At 49.9% G+C, this 18,696-nt stretch overlaps 1 protein-coding gene across 1 annotated transcript in view; it reads left to right on the plus strand.

Annotated features, from left to right (window-relative positions):
• The window catches only part of IFT122 (intraflagellar transport 122), a 78,250-nt gene that overhangs the window by 42,434 nt on the left and 17,120 nt on the right, over window positions 1-18,696 (plus strand). The window contains exons 10-16 of the mRNA XM_031935083.1: window positions 1,800-1,862; window positions 2,960-3,004; window positions 3,812-3,879; window positions 4,206-4,419; window positions 8,449-8,502; window positions 11,576-11,737; window positions 16,347-16,513. Of these exons, the coding sequence (XP_031790943.1) occupies window positions 1,800-1,862; window positions 2,960-3,004; window positions 3,812-3,879; window positions 4,206-4,419; window positions 8,449-8,502; window positions 11,576-11,737; window positions 16,347-16,513 (773 nt within the window). The remainder of the gene's footprint in view (window positions 1-1,799; window positions 1,863-2,959; window positions 3,005-3,811; window positions 3,880-4,205; window positions 4,420-8,448; window positions 8,503-11,575; window positions 11,738-16,346; window positions 16,514-18,696) is intronic.

The raw sequence follows: 18,696 nt of genomic DNA on the forward strand, positions 1-18,696 counted from the left end.
CTCCTTTAGCTGAGCCCTGTCCCCAGAGGCGCAGTCTACAGAGACAGGCAGGTTTCCTTGAGCTGCTGTGAGCTCCACCCAGTTCGAGCTTCCCAGCGGCTTTATTTACCTACTTAAGCCTCAGCGATGGCGGGCGCCCCTCCCCCAGCCTCGCTGCTGCCTTGCGGTTAGATTGCCGCAGACTGCTGTGTTAGCAAGGAGGGAGGCTCCGCGGGCGTGGGACCCTCCCGGCCAGGTGTGGGATATATTCTCCGGTGTGCCGGTGTTATAGCGCAGTATTGGGGTGGGAGTTACCCGATTTTCCAGGTGTTGTGTGTCTCAGTTCCCCTGGCTAGGAAAAGGGACTCCCTTCCCCCTCGCGCTTCCCAGGTGAGGCGATGCCTCGCCCTGCTTCAGCTCTCGCTGGTCAGGCTGCAGTAGCTGACCCGCACGGATTGTCCGGCACTCCCGAGTGAGATGACCCCAGTACCTCAGTTGAAAATGCACAAATCACCGGTCTTCTGTGTCGCTCGCGCTGGGAGATGGAGACTGGAGCTGTTCCTATTCGGCCATCTTGCTCCGCCCCCTGCAAATACTTTTCATGACTTTTATGTGTATATGTATTGCTACCTATAGATGGAACCTCAGATTTACTGTATTCCGTGAGCCTGGCCTGTAAACAAGACTTCTCATCCCTTCCTTTATGGCCATCTTCTCATTTCACCTCACATTCGGTTATGGCAGCCCTATCACTGTCTATGAAGTGCTGGCTATAAACTAGTCATCTGGCCTTTTCACTCAGCAATCTCCCAAAGCATGGTTCTGTGTCAGTGAATGTTCTTACCCTGCATGGCAAAATTTAGGGTAATTGTAGACTCATGTAAGTTGTAGGAAATAATACAGAGATCCCTTATACCCTTTGCTCAGTTCCCCCCAACAGTAACAGTGTGCAAAGCTATAGGGTGATCTTCCCACCCATGTTGGCATGTATAACCTCCCATCACAGTCATGGCACTGAACACTGCCACCACCACAAGGTGCCTGGTGTTGTGCTTTTTACAGCCAGCACCCCTCCCTCCTGCCTGGGCCCCACCTGCCTTGTATTTACAGCTGCATTTTATCGTGTCTTGTGGATGTTCCATAGCTTTTTTTTACCAGTCCTACTGCACATGTTTGCTGCTTACAGCTTTTTTGTATTATAAATAGCAGGCATCTTTCTAGCTAAGTCCTTGCATCTGTCCCAACTTGGCGCCTTGGCGTGAATTCCTAGAAATGAAATTTCTGGGTTCAAGCATGTGTACCTTTGAAAGACTTTTAGGGAAATTTCGAGGTTTCCCTTCCACTAGGCTCTGTCAGTCTGTGTTTTCCCCACACAACTCTGCTTCAGGCTAAAGCCCACTTCTTTTAAGCTGATGATCCCCTCAAAACTCATGACTGCAAGACTTACTAGGGAAATACCCATCATCCATGCCTGACACAGAGCAGCTATTCAAGAAATATTAGTGGAATTCAGATCTGAACAAAAAGACCAGAAAACAAGAGGAAGAAGGGAATGAGGTGGGTGGAAGTGGCAGCAGGACGAGGGACACGACAGCTTCTCCTGGCCTGTGTCCTCGTCCTCCTTTTCTGCCCCATTACAAACCCATGTACCACATCCACCAGGAACTTGCTCTCCCTCAATTGCACCAAACCAACTCTGCTTATTAAAAGTTTTCTCCCAAGATTGGCATCTGGACCTCAAAATTAAATGCAATTTGCTGCTCCCTGACTGTGGCCGTCTAAGAGGAGCCAGAGGGGCGGCCTGGGGCTTCCTCTGCCAGGACTTTAAGATTCAGCAGCAAAGTCTTGCTGACTGCACCGAGGCCATGCTGCTGATGCAGCAGGTCAGGACTGCCAAGGGTTAGGAAACACATTCTCAAGACAGAGGCTGTTCATCTGTCGCCTCTGCCTCCAGCCATCCTGTGGTTTTGGCCCAGAGAGGAGGGAGAAAGCATCAGACCCAGTCTTGGAGTTTTTGGTTTCCTTTTGAAATTTACATTTTCTTGTGTAAGAACTGGTTTGTCAGGGCTGCCAAGTAGGACAACGAGCCCTAGGAGGGCTTCTCAAGGCGGTGGTGACTTCATGTTTGGAATGCAACAGCAAGATAAAGTATAGCTCAGAGAGTATTTGTTCAGTGAGTCTATTTTTAAAACTCCACTCAAATTGTGCCTCCCAAGTAAGTCCAAGTGTTAGCCATCTATCATATGCTCAGCTGTGATATGCCTGTCTGAGTGTCTGTCCCACTCACAGGGCAGTCAGTGTGGCAAGCAGTTGGTGCGGTTTCGGGGAAGGAGCACCGGCTTTCAGTCCCGACTCTGCCATCTCAAGCAGCTGTAACTAGAGCAACTCATTTCACTCTTTGGGGCCTCATTTTATTTTCTGTGAAATGGGGTTAATTACACCCATCTTTCAGGTTTTGTCAAGCCAAATTTCTATTATTATTTCTCCTTATTACTGACTCATAAAATAGTAAAAACCACAAAACACAACTAAATTGCAACAGGCTGTACTTACTAACGGACTTTAGAAAGGAAAGCTCATTGTGTGCTTTAAGAAAAGCTTTCAGGAGTTTGAGAAAGCTTCCAGGAGATGGTGAAACTTGATCTGAACCCTGAGAAGTCTGGAAAGGAAGACTGGAGCAGGGAAGCTTTTCAAACAAAGTAAAAGGTGGGGGTAGGAACAATAATGGAGAGCCTAGGAGATGGTGAGGAGCTAGTGCTGAGAAAATACAGTGAAGGTAATGATCATGCCTGCGTTTTGCCCAGTGCTTCATCATTTTTGGAGCATAGCTCTCCTTTGCCCATGGTAGCTTGAACTGGGCAGGACATCTAAACAGAAGTTAATGGATTTACCCAAAAAGTCACCACCCTAGGATGTGGCTGAGCCTGGCCTGGGTTCTAGGTCACCTGCTCCCTAGCCTATGCCTGCTGCCCCCCTAAAGGGAGCATTTAATGTGTCAATGAGGAGAGATGGCATAGTGGAAAAGGTAAGCACTTGGAAGCAGCCATGTTTTGCTCTGAGAGTAGACAGACTCAAAAAAAAATTTTTTTTCTTCAATTCTAAAGCTAAAAAATGGGACCAGAAATTTCAAAGACAAAAGCCCGAAGTGGAGAAAACAATACTTCAAGCCCGACATTTGGAAACCATTAGCACAGAGGTCCTGACTGATTTCTCTTCCCTGCCCAGTTAGCCAGGAGAGATGCAGGCCTCTGAAGCACACTGGCTAGCCTAAAACAAGGGCAAAGCCTTTCCTTGTTAAAGATGTCCTGGCCCAACTCAGACTCATTCTCGGGCCTGTACACAAATATGCACATATACACACATGCATACATATGGCAGGAACGGGCACAGAACCTGGAGTCCAGTTACCTCTGGCTATTGCCAGCTATTTGCTGGGACAGGTCAGTTGTCCTCTCTGAGTCTCGGTCTCCTGGGCTGTAGCCAGGGAGAAATAATACCTACTGCACAGGCCTATGGGGACAGCCAAAAGCCCTTAAGAAAGAGAAGTCGTTAGGAACTATTCATGGACATTCACAGCAAGGCAACCCCATCTCGTACGAGGGCGTTGGTCCCAGTGCAGGGAGCAGACTTGTTTCCAGAGGCTTCCAGGGTAACTTGGAGCAAATCACTTACCTTTCTTGGAGACAGTCCCTGGAAGAAGAGGCCATCCCAGACCCCTTCCTCCCAGGAACTCATTCATTCTGTCAGCAAACATAGACTAGGGGTCTGCTGAGGGAGGCTGGTACAACCCACCACTGCCCACGGGCTGTGCACGGCCTTGCTGTGGGAACAGGCCTGTAACTGCATCACAACCCGAGATCTGGACAAAGAGCAGAGGAAGCTGAGACTCCTTCCCCTGGGGTGGGGGCTTGAAGGGGCTTGGGAGGACTCTCCAGAAGAGGTGACATTTCAATAGGGCCTTGAAAGCCAAATAGGTGTTTTCCAGAGGGACAGTGGGGAGGGGCAAAGGCACTCCACGCGAGGATGACATCCTATGGTGAGGCAGGCCCGCAGGTGGGAAGGAGGGGAGGATGGGCAGCTTGTGCTGTGGAGCACAGTGGCCCAGCCGTGAGAGGGGTGCAGAATGGAGCACGCAGAGTGGGCTGGGCAGGCTGGGCAGGGTGCTGATTGACGGCTGCAGGGCTGCTCCCCAGGCGTGGGTAATTGTCCCACGCATCTGGAGGCAGGCTCTGTATGAATCTGGCTCTTTCCATGGCTCTGAAAACAGTCCTCTTTTTTACCCTTGATGAAATCCTGCAGTCTGCTCCCATGTACCAGTACCTGGATAGGAAACTGTTCAAGGAAGCCTACCAGATTGCTTGCTTGGGTGTCACCGACACTGATTGGCGTGAACTGGCCATGGAAGCTCTAGAAGGTTTAGATTTTGAAACAGCAAAGAAGGTAAGCATCTAGCCAGCAGAAGCTGGAGTTTGGTCCTTGTGGGGTCCCTTAAGAAGGCAGATGGGGACCCAGGTGGCATGGAGAGGCCACAGACTGCAGCAGCCTCTGGAGTTAGGCTGACCTGGGCTTAGATCTAAGCTCAGCCACTTCCTCACTGTGGGCCTGGGTAGGTGACACCCTTCCTGAGATTGCTTCTCTAAAGATGTAGGGTGATGACAGGCCCCATCCTTACAAAGCTTTGAGGATCGAATGGGAAGATTCCTGTAAAGCCTGATCCAGGAGCAGCATCTCAGATTCTGGCTGTCACTCTTATTAGCTGTCATCTATGGGAAGCACCTGGTAGTAGCCTGGCACATCATAGGCACTCCGTAAATGGCGGCTTTTATTATCGGTGTAATCACTGGCCATGATGCTGCACACAATGCTGCTTTTCTTAGCCTCTGCCAACTAAGGTCAAGGTCTCTGATTCTGACAGCAATGTAGGCACTTCCCACATACCTTCATGGTGGGATTCATGGACTTGATTCGTTGTGTCCTTTCCTGGCCTAGTCTATGAAAGCTAGAGAGATGGCTGAAAACATCTGACCCCTTTCTGCACATAAGGAAAAGCCCAGGTATGTTCCTGAGCTGTGTTTCCCTCTAGAACCTGAGATGGAGGAAGGAATGGCTTCCAAACCCCTCTCCCCTACCCCTTCCCTCTTTATCTCCCCACAGTCAATTAACGAGCTGTTCATTTTGTGCATACTCCTGGGCTGATACTGAAGGAGTGGCAAAGAGGGATGTGATGCCCGCCTTGGGTTAGATCAAGACTTGTAGGCATGAAGAGAGAGGAGACTGGACCAGACCAGGACTCAGAAGCCTGGCTGAGAACCAGCTGTGCCACGTAAGGGGCTCTGGGACCTCAGGCCAGCCGCTTCCCTCAGAGCCCCAGTCCTCCCAGTTCTGAAATGGGGGTTGTGAGAATGCCCGCTGCAGTCATGAGGCTTAACTGAGGTTTTGTAAAGGGGAATTTAAATCAGGGATGGTTGTACAGATGCTAGCCATTACTAAACAAGGGAAGTGATCGTTGTGTAACAATGATCTAGATTATATTTTTAGATGTCCTCAGTGTAGGAAAGTGGAGATGGAGGAAGCTATAAGAATTCAGAGAAGGGGCTGGGCACAGTGGCTCACGCCTGTAATCCCAGCACTTTGGGAGGCCGAGACGTGCTGATTACAAGGTCAGGAGATTGAGACCATCCTGGCTAACACGGTGAAACCCCGTCTCTACTAAAAATACAAAAAAATTAGCCGGGCGTGGTGGCGGGCACCTGTAGTCGCAGCTACTCTGGAGGCTGAGGCAGGAGAATGGCGTGAACCCGGGAGGCAGAGCTTGCAGTGAGCCGAGATCGCGCCCCTGCACTCCAGCCTGGGCAACAGAGCAAGACTCCATCTCAAAAAAAAAAAAAAAAAAAAAAGAATTCAGAGGAGGAGGGAGGCATCTCCATGGAGGGAGCGTCCCTCTCCTGCCCCACCCAGAAATGCCGGCAGGGAGGAAGACGACAAATCCCTAGAACAGAAAGGATTGTAAAAAGCCACAAGGTTTTATATGAGTGTTTATTGATTCATATATATGTATTTGTTTAAATATTGAGATGGGGACTCACTATGTTGCCCAGGTGGGTCTTGAACTCCTGGGGTCAAGCAGTCTTCTTGCCTCAGCCTCCCAAAGTGTGGGATTACAGGTATAAGCCATCACACCTGGCCAAATTTATTATAGTTGAAAAGTAAGTGTATATGGTATATATCTATTGTATACAACATGCTGTTTTGAAAAAGCCACATGATATTGAAGATAGGCTAGAAGTTACTATTTCATCCGAATCCCGAGTCCCCCGCCTCCTTCCTCTGTGCGAGGCACTCAGGCTCACCAGCTTGGATAGGGTGGTTCCTAGAGATGGACTGCCATCCCCACTAGATGGCAGAGAAGAGCTGCTGAGCTCCCGCCAGACCCTGAGCAGAGCTGCAGGTGCCTCCCTGTTCCCAGGGTTCCCTATGCTGAGCTCATTCAGGGGCCTTGTGACTCTGACCAGGCGCCCTGACACTGCAAAATGTATCAGGTTGAAGGAATTCGGAAACAGACTTCTTAGTGGGCAAATCCTAGACTCCAGCACAGCTGAGCTACAGCTAGAAAGACCCTTGAGAGGGTGTCAGTAGCAGGCCCCTTTCCACAAAGAAGATGGTTGGAGCCTAGAAGCAGAGAAGTAGGCTCAGAGCAAGGACTCGGACCTCGAATGCTCCTTTCCCTCTCGGCCACTGTGCTGGGCTTTGCAGGGTTGCCCTCTCAAGGCGCTTTAAGGAAACCCAAATCTAGAGGGTAGTGTGTGTAAGACTTACCGCTTGGGACCCAGGTAGTCTTAGCCCTGTGTTCCTTGGCCCATGTGATGCCCACATTGGCCTTTTCTACGAATTCCTCTCAACAAACACTTGTTTGCCAGGTTCTGATTCTAATGCCTCACTTAACGCTGCCTCCCGCCCCGCTCATGCTCAGACCATTCAACTGTGTTCTCCAGGCATCTGGTTCATAGTCGGAGAGCTCTTAGCTCTAGATGTTGTGATCTGTTTAATTGACCAGCCTCCCCGGTTAGAATGTGGGCCTCTGAATTGTGGAGGGGGACAGGGGCCGAGACATGTTTCTCCCTGGGTCCCCAGTCTCTGACAGGAAGCCTGGCCCTGTGGGATGAAAAGATGAAGCTGCGTTGTGGTCACCTGCAAGGCAGCCAGAGGCCGGGGACTTGCTCATCTCCCGAGGTCTTTTCAGGAGGGAGGATGCCATGCTGCTGAGTGGAGGCTGCAAGTGGTCAGGATTGCTCTGCATGTTTGGTTCAAGGGGCTCCGGAGCTGCTGCCTCCTCTAGGCACAGGTCAGCCCATTTTGAATGGGGCAATGTAAGCAAGCACAGCTGGTGGAAATGGTGACAGCAAAGCCACCTGAAAGCAGCCTGACCTGGTGGCTCATGCTCCTCCAAATCCTGGGCAGAATCTGAAAGCAGCAAAACTGGCTTAGCCAACACCAGTCTGCTTGTTCCTCAGAAACTTCTAGAGGTCCATGAGTTAAAGTCTCTGGCAAGGGCTGCAATTTCAGGATTTACATAAGAGTTTGCCTTCCATGGACTTGGTGGGATTCATTCCCTACCCCTCCACCTTCTTCCAGAATCTGTCTTTATGCCCTCTCAGCTTTCCCCTCCTCTGTTCCCTCTGCAGTACCAGGGGCTCTGGGTCCCCTGTGTCTGTGGCAACACTGGGTAGGCATAGCTGTCCCCTGCATTCTACCCATGTCACCAAGATGTGCAAGGCAATCCCTCATCAGTCCATGCATCACCCTCTCCTGCTGTGATGCTGCCTGCCCCGCCAGAGGGTCAGACTGGCTTGTTCTTCTTTTTTTTTTTTTTGAGATGGAGTTTCACTCTGTCGTCCAGCCTGGAATGCAGTGGCACAATCTCAGCTCACTGCAACCTTCACCTCCCGGGTTCAAGTGATTCTCCTGCCTCAGCCTCCCAAGTAGCTGGGACTATAGGTGCCTGCCACCACACCCGGCTGATTTTTTGCATTTTTAGTAGAACTGGGATTTCACCATGTTGGCCAGGATGGTCTCAATTTCTTGACCTCGTGATCCACCCGCCTCGGCCTCCCAAAGTGCTGGGATTACAGGCATGAGCCACCATGCCCAGCTGGCTTGTTCTTTGGGTCGAGAGTCTCCCAAGGAGGCACCACCACAGACTGTGGCATCACGGTTTTGTTTTACCTGATCCCAAAATGATTGATGCAACTGGAATGTCTTTGCTGTTCTTTACATGGTCCAATCCCACGGATAAAGCCACACCTCGCTGAGTGGTATAACCTCCTGCACACACGACGATTAATCCATGCTTGCTCCCTTCCTCTCCTTACTGGCTCACTGTCTAGATAGAGCTTGACTTCCCACCCAGCCAGTCACCCACTTTGGAAGCCAAGAAGACAGCTTATTTTATTCTTTATTTCTTCTCCACAGGCCTTCATCAGAGTACAAGACCTTCGATATTTAGAGCTCATCAGCAGCATTGAGGTAAAAGATGAAGCATTCTTCCTTCTCAAGAAGGCATACTTGGGGTTCCTGTTTTAGGGGCAGCCCTTCTGGCAGGCAAGAGCCTTGAAGACATGGGAGCAGAGCTCACTGGCGTCTGGGCATCCGGGCCACAGCCTTGCTCCGGGGGCAGAGTGGCCACATGGGGAGACAGCGGCAGGCAGTGTGAGCTGTCGCCTGATAGCTGGGTGAGGCTCTCCCGATCTCCGCGGGGAGCATGGCCCATGGTCTGAATTGAGCGCCCCAGAGTTCTGGAGTAACCCCCAGCCCTACTGTTTCTGGCTGAGAATATTGACCTTGTTATCCAAACCCAATAGGCCTGCAGTGTGCTAAAGAAGCTGGTTGTAGGTACGCCATTTGCTGGGTGGTGGTCAACACTATGCTTTTTTTTTTTTTTTTTTCCTGAAACAAAGTCTCACTCTGTTCCCCAGGCTCGAATGCAGTGGCACGATCACGGCTTACTGCAGCATTGACCTCCCAGGCTGAAACGATCCTCCCACCTAACCTCCCAAGTAGCTGGGACCACATGCATGTGCCACCCTGCCTGATTAATTTTTTTGTATATTTTGTAGCAGAGTTTTCCCATGTTGCCCAGGCTGGTTTCAAATTCTTGGGCTCAAGCTATTAGCCCACCTTAGCCTTCCAAAGTGCTGGCATTACAGACTTGAGCTACCAGGCCCAGCCCTTAGACACTATTCTTGATTTCTGTGTATCTCAGTGCTGTCTGGCTGTCTGTTAAAAGGCGTACACAATTTTTCTCCTGAACAGATTTATTGTGAGGGTATGGGAATGTGAGATACATTTGAATTCCCAGTTGGAAACAGTGAGGAAATCAGCAAATGTCTTGTCCCTCTCATTCATTTCCATGTAATAAACACCTGTCGTGGGCCAACCCTTGTGCTGAGTTCAGTGGGCACAGAGCTGAGGAAGAGAGAGGCCGACAGGAGCTCACAGCCTGCTAAACCTCATAACATAAGCTGTTCTGTGCCCCATGTGTGATTTATGTGAGTGCTCTTCTAGATCCTCACATTAACTGAATGAGGCAGGTATTGTTGCTCTCCCTATTCCATGCAGGAGAAAATTAAGGCTCAGCGAGACTTAATTGGTCCCCACAGGTCCACAGCCAAAAACTTGGTGGAATTCAAGCCCAGTCTATTTCCTAAGCTCATGCTCTTTCGGCCACATACCCTCCCTACCCGCGTGTCGTAAGGGGCATCTGTATGTTCTGGGGTTTACCTACCACATGGTAAAGGGCTCGTTTGGAGCTATTGCCCGAAATGCCCGGTGCTGCTGACTCTCACTTGTAAATCCACTGGCCTGGATCTGGGGGTCTTCACCTGAAGTCAAGGAGCATAATTTTCCTCTCCACAAAAGTAACTAATTGCTGTGGGGTCCAACTATTATTTGTCACATTTTACTGGGATCAAAATGTAGTCCTCTCCCCGGGTGCTACGAGCTGGGAAGTGCGTTAAAGTAAACTAAGATTGTCTCTTGAAAAAAAGACTTTGGCTTTGAGTGTGTTCTATGTTGACTGCCCGCAGACTTGGTTGCACACATCTTGGTGCTCAGCATAATTCCAGAGAACTGCGGATCCTCAGTGGGTGCCTTTTGGATAGGGGAGATTTTCTTGTCCTGCTGACGGAGGGGAGGAACCTGCCCATGTTGACATGCACCTGCTGAGTGCCATAGATTGTTTTTATTGGTCATGGTGATATCCTGGGGCCTAGAATGGATATGGCCTGAATTTCATGTCTAGTAAAACCTTTTTTTTTTTTTTTTTTTTTTTGCAGAGGTAGGGTCTGGCTATATTGACCAGGCTGGCCTACAACTCCTGGGCTCAAGTGATCCTCTTCTTTTGGCCTCCCAAAGTGTAGGGATCACAGGTGTAAGCCACCATGTCCAACCAAAATCAATCTTTTATCTTTCTGCAAGATTTTAATTCCTTTCCAACTATTAGGAGTTAGTCTGTTTGATGAGCCTGAGCTGTGTGCAGGTTTTTAGAATGATGATTTCTGTCAGTGTGGAAGCATGTTGCCTCCAGCTGTTAAAACTTTCACCAGCTTGTCTAAGAGTTTGATTCAATGTCTCATCGTCCTCTGTATGCTACTCTTGCTAGAAAACAAGCAAAAGGAAACTGCTAGGGCTCAGGGTTTGAGTGCTACTGAGTGTTTACAAATACTCAAGCTATAGACAAGTGAATGTTCCCTGACACAGAAGGAAGAAGCTTTATCCTCTTTATCTTCAGCTGTGCTATGTGTGTGTGTGTGTGTGTGTGTGTGTGTGTGTGTGTGTGTGTTGTTGGGGACATCACTTGCTTCAGAAGACAGTGTTGTGTGATACAAGGAATATCTGGAGTCAGACAGAACTGCGTCCAAATTCCAGCTCTGTCTGACCCTGACCTGTTCCTCTTCTTGAGTCTCAGCGTCCTTCACTCTAATACTTGGGTAGTGAGACCTACCCTGAGGGTCACTGAGAGGAATAAAGGGGCCATGTGTGTGTAAAGTATATACCCAGAACCTAGCGGATGTTCAGCATGCAGGATATCTTACTTTCTCTTTAAAAGTAGGGACATAGTGAGACTTGTCATCCTATTTTATTGGTCTCCCTCTTGGGCAGAAACCCTAAACATTCTCCTGCTCTGTCATCCCCATGAGCCGCAACTCTGCCAAAGGATGAGCCACAACTCTGCCAAACAGGGCTTGCAGATTTGGGAGATCTCTGGAGCTTAGGGGTCATGGATGAGTCAGAGCACACACTATTCAAACTATTCCGTCATAGCCTTGGAATACACAGGAAAGCAACCCTGAGGAATTTCCATTAAACAAACAAAGGTTTGCATCTTTTTTTGATCTTTACTTGTCTGGTAAAAACCTGCTTTTGTTGTCAAGTGTTCCCAGCGGGAACCTGGGGGAGAGAGACAACAGCCAGGAGCCAAGCCCAGGTTCCAGTAGGAAGGTCCAGGGGCCTCACTTGAAATAGCCACATCTAACCTTTGTAAAGGCTGCTTCCTGCCCATGGCTGCAGAGGCCATTTCCTGTGCTTCTAATTTTTCCAGGAGAGGAAGAAGCGGGGAGAGACCAACAATGACCTGTTTCTGGCAGATGTGTTTTCCTACCAGGGGAAGTTCCATGAGGCCGCCAAACTGTACAAGAGGAGCGGGCACGAGAACCTCGCACTTGACATGTATACTGACCTCTGCATGTTTGAGTATGCCAAGGTAACCCACCCTGTCCCAGGCCCAAGCTCCAGCTTGGAGCCCACTGGTATTCTCACCTGTGGTGTCCAAGTTATTTTCCCCAAGAGTGGTGCAGACAAAAACTAGCAATGGTCTCAGAAAGGATGTGGGGAAACTGGTAAACAAATGACCCATCTACAGCCACTGGTTGAAACTCACCTAAAACTGACATTTAACGCTGACACCAACGGGGCAGACTATGGCAGTTCAGACCTTCATCAGCGACAGAGCTGGATGGCTGTGGGTCTACGCCAGCACAATCCCTTCATCGATTTGAGGGCTCAGTGCTTCAGGGCTGTCTCCCACAAATCCTCTCAATCCTTATCAGGAGCTGCCAAGAATCGGTGTCTTCAGGCGGGAGCCAGTCCTGCCAGTCATACAGGATGATGTGGTGCCTGCCAGCCAAGTTTCCCATAGCACCTGCTGATTGTCCTGGGCTTCTCACTAGGCCTCTGGGACGTCAGGCAGAGCCTGCGCCCTCCCGTGTTAGCGCAGCATGCCTCACGCCTGCCGGCTACAGAGTGGCTACCATGTGGTTGCAGTGGGTGATAGCAGAGATTCTCTTTTGCATTGGAATGGCCCTTATGAACCTTAGTCCCCAGCAGAGCTGGGCCTTTTAAGGCAGCTATAGGAGAGGAGCTTCCTGGACCTGGCTCTTGATGGCTTCTGTGGGAAGGAGTTGCACTAAGGAGCCCAGACCAGCCAAGACATTGGCAGTTCAGTCTAAGCAAAGTTCAAAGAGGCTTGGGTGCATTGAGCAACTACAGTCTTCCTTCTACAGAGGGGCTTTGTTAACCTGCCTTTTCCAGGAGTGTCAAAAGTGGCTCTCAGTGTGTTATGAAATGACTCATCAGCCACAACCTATTAGTGGGCTACTAATGGTAATTCTCCAGCTCACAAGTTCAAGATGGAAAATCTTCCCCACTTTTTTCTGCTTTTATATTCCTGAAGATGGCTATGCTCTTCCACCACCTGTTCGACCCTGGGGCTGAAGGTGTGTTTGGTGGCCTGTGATGTTGCCCAGGACCTTTTCATCAGTACGTGGACGAGCTCCTGGGCCCCAGCCTGTCTTTTCACCTTAGTGATTTATTCACTCCGTACCTGAGACCCAGAGTGTTCAGGCTCCCTCTGCCTTTTCCTCGTCACCTTCTCTACCCTCCCCCAGGCCCCACCACAGACACCTAGAAGATTTCATAACACATTCATACTGAGATCACCAGAGTCAGTGCGTCTCTGCTTCCGGGGATAACAAGATTTTAACTCAGGATGAACCCTTAAGGGATCAAGACCCTAGAGGCAGAATTTAGGCGTAGGAACCCCTGAAGCCTCCTCAAGGAGGCAGCTGTGCTGCAGTAGAAAATGCCTGGTCAGACTGGGCGGGCATGGTGGCTCAAGCCTGTAATACTAGCACTTTGGGAGGCTGAAGTAGGTGGATTGCTTGAGCTCAGAAGGTCGAGACCATCCTGGGCAACGTGGCAAAACCCTGTCTCTACCAAAAATGCAAAAAATTAGCCAGTGCCTGCAGTCCCAGCTACTGGGAGGCTAAGGTGGAAAGATTGCTTGAGCCCCAGAGGTGGAAGTTGCAGTGAGCCAAGATCATGCCACTGCACTCCAGCCTGCGTAACAGAGCAAGACCCATGTCAAAAATAAATAAATAAGAAAATGCCTGGCTTTGGTGCCCCAGAGCTGGTGTGAGTATAGGTTCTTTCTGTGGGATGACCTAGGGAAAGGCTCTTCAGTTTGCCAAGCCTCCCTTCCCTTCTCAGATGGTAATAGCCACAGCTCAGTTTAGTCTTGAGATTTGCACAGAATAATGTATAGGAAAGCCCATTAGAAATGCCAAGCTGTAGAAAGATTAGGAAGATGAGAGGGCAACACATGATCACAGAGTGGATCTTCACACCTCTCTCCCTGGCTGGCCTCACTCCTGACCCTGCTCTGAGGCCCCTCCTTATACTCTAGTGGACTTCATGTGCCCACAGCCTCCCACCAGAACTGCAGCCCATTTACACACTCCATCTGCTCCGTCTCTCTATGAAGGTAAATACTCTGGGACTTGTTTTTGGTTTTAGTTTTTGATCACTATTCTAAGGAAGTTGGTTCCATTTCAATCCCCCCTGCCCCCACCCCGTAGTCTGAATTTGAGAAATGTGTACATACACATTATGTGGGGGGTGGGGAAGATCTAGTACTGATTAACATGGCATGTTTTTGTTTACTTGAAAACTGCTTCCCAAGATTCAATCTGGTTTTCAGAAAATTTTTAAATTACATTCCCACGTACAAATAAATTGTATGCTTTCTGGATAAGTGACATGTTTATATGGTGATAAAGGGAATTATAATGCTCTTAACTCTTATGTAGTATGTTCTTATCAAAATCACCAAGCATGAGAACACTGTTTAGTCTCATTCATCACTCAGCACAGCCTCTTTCTGTCCACTTCAGGGCCAAGTCTTGGCCATGGCCCCAGATAACGTGTAACTTAGCTTCAGGAAAGCAAAAAGCCTTTGAATTCCCAGTTTGCTGAGCCTTGAAGGAAGCTTTTAGACCCAGCTTCAGTGAAGTCACAGCTCCCTGAGTGGCCAGCTGGCCTAGGCTTATGGCTTCCTCTCAGCCTGTCACCCTTGCTGCAGTCACCCCTAGTCTCCTGAGCACTCACTGAAGTCCCTTTGAAGGACATTTCAGTTTCCTAAGATGCCTGTTTCCCCCAGCTGCCACCCTCATTTCACCAGCCAGGTAGGCAGGGTTTCCAGCTTCATGCTAGCGTACAGAATCCGCGCCATAGCAGCTGCCAAAAGGAGAGGTGTGTCTGTAAAGGCCCAAACTAGGCGGGGACAGTGGCTGCTTTCCAAGCCCCTTCCCTTTGTCAGCTCTAGGGAGAACCAAAGGCCAGCCAGGAGGTCTGTCTTCTATTGGATCCCAGCATCAGCGTATACAATGCTCTTTCCTCCCCTTCTTAAAATGTATCATATATTAGGCCGACCTAATACCCTGTAAGCACAATTACCCTGAAAGCAAATGAAAAAAAGTGAGCTAATTGTTCAAGTGGATTTTTAGCATACATTAACTGCACTTTCCTGACACATGAGCGTTAATCATGGGGAAAGGAGTGCTGTTTTTATTCTCAATGAGGCTGACACAAAGCACTCTCTGCAGGGTACATTATTCCTAAGACAAACCACTTCTTACCAGTAACATAGACCTGGGCTCTAAGGGCTCCCAGTTTCCCTTTTTGAAAAGCTCCACCTTGGCCGGGTGCGGTGGCTCAAGCCTGTAATCCTAGCACTTTGGGAGGCCGAGACGGGTGGATCACGAGGTCAGGAGATCGAGACCATCCTGGCTAACATGGTGAAACCCCGTCTCTACTAAAAAAAAAAAATACAAAAAAACTAGCCGGGCGAGGTGGCGGCGCCTGTAGTCCCAGCTACTCGGGAGGCTGAGGCAGGAGAATGGCGTGAACCCGGGAGGCGGAGCTTGCAGTGAGCTGAGATCCAGCCACTGCACTCCAGCCTGGGCGACAGAGCGAGACTCCGTCTCAAAAAAAAAAAAGAAAAGCTCCACCTTTAAAAGTTGCCTCGACTCTGGCAAACTCCCACATGTGTATTTTGGGTAACTACCCTGAAAAGAGGTGATGTTCTGAAGCTGTTTTTCACACATTCTAGGGCCAGCCCAGAGAAGCTGGGCATACCGCTTCAGAGGGCCCCTGCTGAGGCCAAAGGAACATAGGCTCTAGGCCTGACCCCTGAGCCTCCAGGACCACAGTCGTCTCTTCCTTCTCAGGTCCTCTCCTGAGCACCTTCCCTGCCTCAGATCCCCCCATGGTCTCCTGCTGTCCCACTGTCGGATCAGGTCCTCACCCCTGCAGACCTGACCTCAGGACAGGATCCCTAACCATTCAGCTGAGAAGCAACTAACCAGAGAGAGGTTTGCTTGTTATCTGTTCCAGGCAAGTAACTGGGGCAAAGACCATGCAATGATTCCCTAGTTCAGGGCACAGAGTGTTTGCTGGTGATTCAGAGAGGGCATGGAGGGCACGGAGGGCCGGCAAACTGTAAGTCATTTTGTTTGTGTAAGTTTAGGGGAACCCATGCTCAGCCCACTCTGAAGCATGTGGTGTCACCCATACGATCTGAATAAAGATGACAGGTCTCGATATTTGGAATTGTGCACCAGGTTGTCTCATTGCTGTTTAGGAATAATCATGTATTTACCAAACTATGTGAGAGAGAGACAGCCCGATCATGAACCCCCGAGCCTGCAGACTTCATGTGCAGGGCCCCAAATAGTCTAGAAAGTGTTGTTTAGCCGATGAACAAACGCCCATTTGTGAGACGGGAAGGAAGCACTGGGGGCCAGTGTCCTTGACACTGTCCCAGGATCCCCCAGGAACACCTGCAGGGCAGCCTGAGATCACTCTTCCCGAGACCTGGGACTCCCCCCACTCAGCCCCTCAGGGACGGGCCCTGCCTGCCTCCTGGTTGCCTGCTTCAGCCATGTGGAGCCTGCCCTTGCTGCTAGAAAAGCCTGATGTAACGCTGGCACAGGAAGTTCTGATCCAGAGTGTTTTTGTTTGTTGTGCTTCCTCAGGATTTCCTTGGATCTGGAGACCCCAAAGAAACAAAGATGCTAATCACCAAACAGGCTGACTGGGCCAGAAATATCAAGGAGCCCAAAGCCGCCGTGGAGATGTACATCTCAGCAGGAGAGCACGTCAAGGCCATCGAGATCTGTGGTGACCATGGCTGGGTTGACATGTAGGTTTTCGTCCCTGCCCCGAGAAGCATTTGGCAGCATGTCATCACATGTCACCTCTTGACTGGCAAGGGAACAAATAGTGCTTCTCTAATTATCTAAAGCTAATGTGATAGTGGCTAGGTTCTTAAGGAGACACAGAGATTACACAAGGCAGTAGCTGCCTTCCAGGAGCTTGTGGAGTCATTAGGGGAGGGGATGGTAGGGACCAGGGAAGAGGAGACACCAGGACATCACAGCTGCCATTTGCTGAGCGCTCACTACAACCTAGACGCTGTGCTAACCTTCCAGGCATTAGGTTTTCCAACCATGCCATCAGGGCTGGTGTCTCCTTGCCCACCTTGCAGATGATAAAACAGAAGCTAAAGGGACAAGTTATTCCCAAAGTCCAGATAGCTGGAAAGTTGTAGAGCTGAGCTTTAGCCTCTAATCTGGCCAATGTCAATTCCAACTACATGTGTAATGGTAGGAACAAAAACAAAACAAGTTCCAGGGAAGAATTCTTATGGGAGGAACCATGGATGTCTTAGGAGACACTCTTTGCATGAGGGGACCTTGAAGAATTCCAAGAGGTAAATAGAGATGGGGGGAAAGGAAATGCAGGCAGGAAGTACAGCAGGAACACAGCGAGTCAGCTCTGGTTGGAGTAAAAGACATGTGGGAATGGGAGGGTGAAGGACGTGGGCTGTGGGTTGGGGGAAGTCGGCTGGCCACACTGGAAGGGCCTCCGATGCCAAACGGAGGTGCTTAGATTTGCCAATAGCGAGTGACCACCTACGGTCAGGGTTGTACAGTCAGACACCCCCTTAGGCAGGCAGGTAGAATGGAGACCAGATAACTGGCTAGTGCAGTAGAGCAGGAGGGAACTTGGTAGCTGGGGACATGAAAGAGAAGTAGCAGAGTTAGAACCAAGTGACCCATCCCAGGGTGGTGGGGCGGGGGTGAGTGTCAGGCTGGCTTTGCTCTGTGGCTGCTGGTGGGTTACACCATTCGTCAAGGTGGACAACAGGGAGAGGAGGGGGTTGGGGTGGGGCAGCACTGAGACAGGATGGATTCAGCCTTGGGACTCAGTGCACCAGACCTTCAGGGGGAAGGCTTTGTCCTCCCAGTCAGTGAGCTTCAGGCTCACGCCTGTGCAAACACACATGCATGTGCTGCTGCGGCAGGCAGAGGACATGATGGGACAAGCTCCTGAGGGTGGCTTAGGCTGGTTCCTAAAGGCTGTTGATTCTTCTGGAAACAACGTTGTGGTCTACAGGTAGCAGTGGCCCAGCCAGGATTTGGGGATACGGAGGAGGCTGGTTAATGATTAAATTGTTACCTTGAGTGCTGCCATATATTAATAATTGGTGTGTTGGCCCCTTACAAAGGGACCTTGGTGGATGTCCTACCACCCCATTTTCTTGTCCAATAGTAATTTTTTTAAGACAGAGGCACAGATTTTGTTCCCCACATTTTTCTTTAAGTGAAGGGGTTCATATAGAAGAGAGCCAGGCACATTTAGGGTCCCCTGTTCTCTTGTCTGGCTTTTCATGTCACTTTCATTTGTAAGTGCTATGTGTCAGGTTACTCTGAGGGTACTTGAGTAATTCAAGAAACACATTAAGCATGTTCTGTTCACTTTCCAGATGTGGCTATAAAAGGTGCCTTTCCTCCAGGGACATTGGGTGTGATGGGTGGGAAGGTTTCTAAGGCTTTAAGGCCTGTCTATGCCACCTTTCCCTAAAAATGTGTCCTTTTTCTGCTGAGCAGTGTTATTTTTAGATGCCATTATTATTCTAAGTGTAGACTGACAGGCCTCCGTGCCTTGCCTGTCTCTGAGACAGGGATTCATTACAGCTGCTTCTCCTTCCTTTCCCACCAAGACTAGCCTGGGTAGAACCCTTTCTCCTGCGAGAGTTAGTTTGACTCCAAATTCCAGCCTGACCAGAGAGAACAAGCGCATTCTATCTAGGCGTCATGTCCCCATGAGCAATGGGAGGGCCGCTCACCATGGGGAAGCAGTGGTGAGCCAGTGGGTCCCTGCGGCTCCTCCCTTTGGTCAGCACCTTGGCCAGGAGGACAGGGAAGACTTCCTGCAGGCCTTTGTCTAGAGCTCAGAGCAGGCCCCACACTCACCTCACAGTCATTGAGGTATTCTTAAGCCTTGGCATCCACTTTTCTGTGAGAATTCCTGCACCTGTGG

This window comes from Piliocolobus tephrosceles, chromosome 2, assembly GCF_002776525.5.
Source record: "Piliocolobus tephrosceles isolate RC106 chromosome 2, ASM277652v3, whole genome shotgun sequence".
In the NCBI taxonomy this organism is placed as follows: domain Eukaryota; kingdom Metazoa; phylum Chordata; class Mammalia; order Primates; family Cercopithecidae; genus Piliocolobus; species Piliocolobus tephrosceles.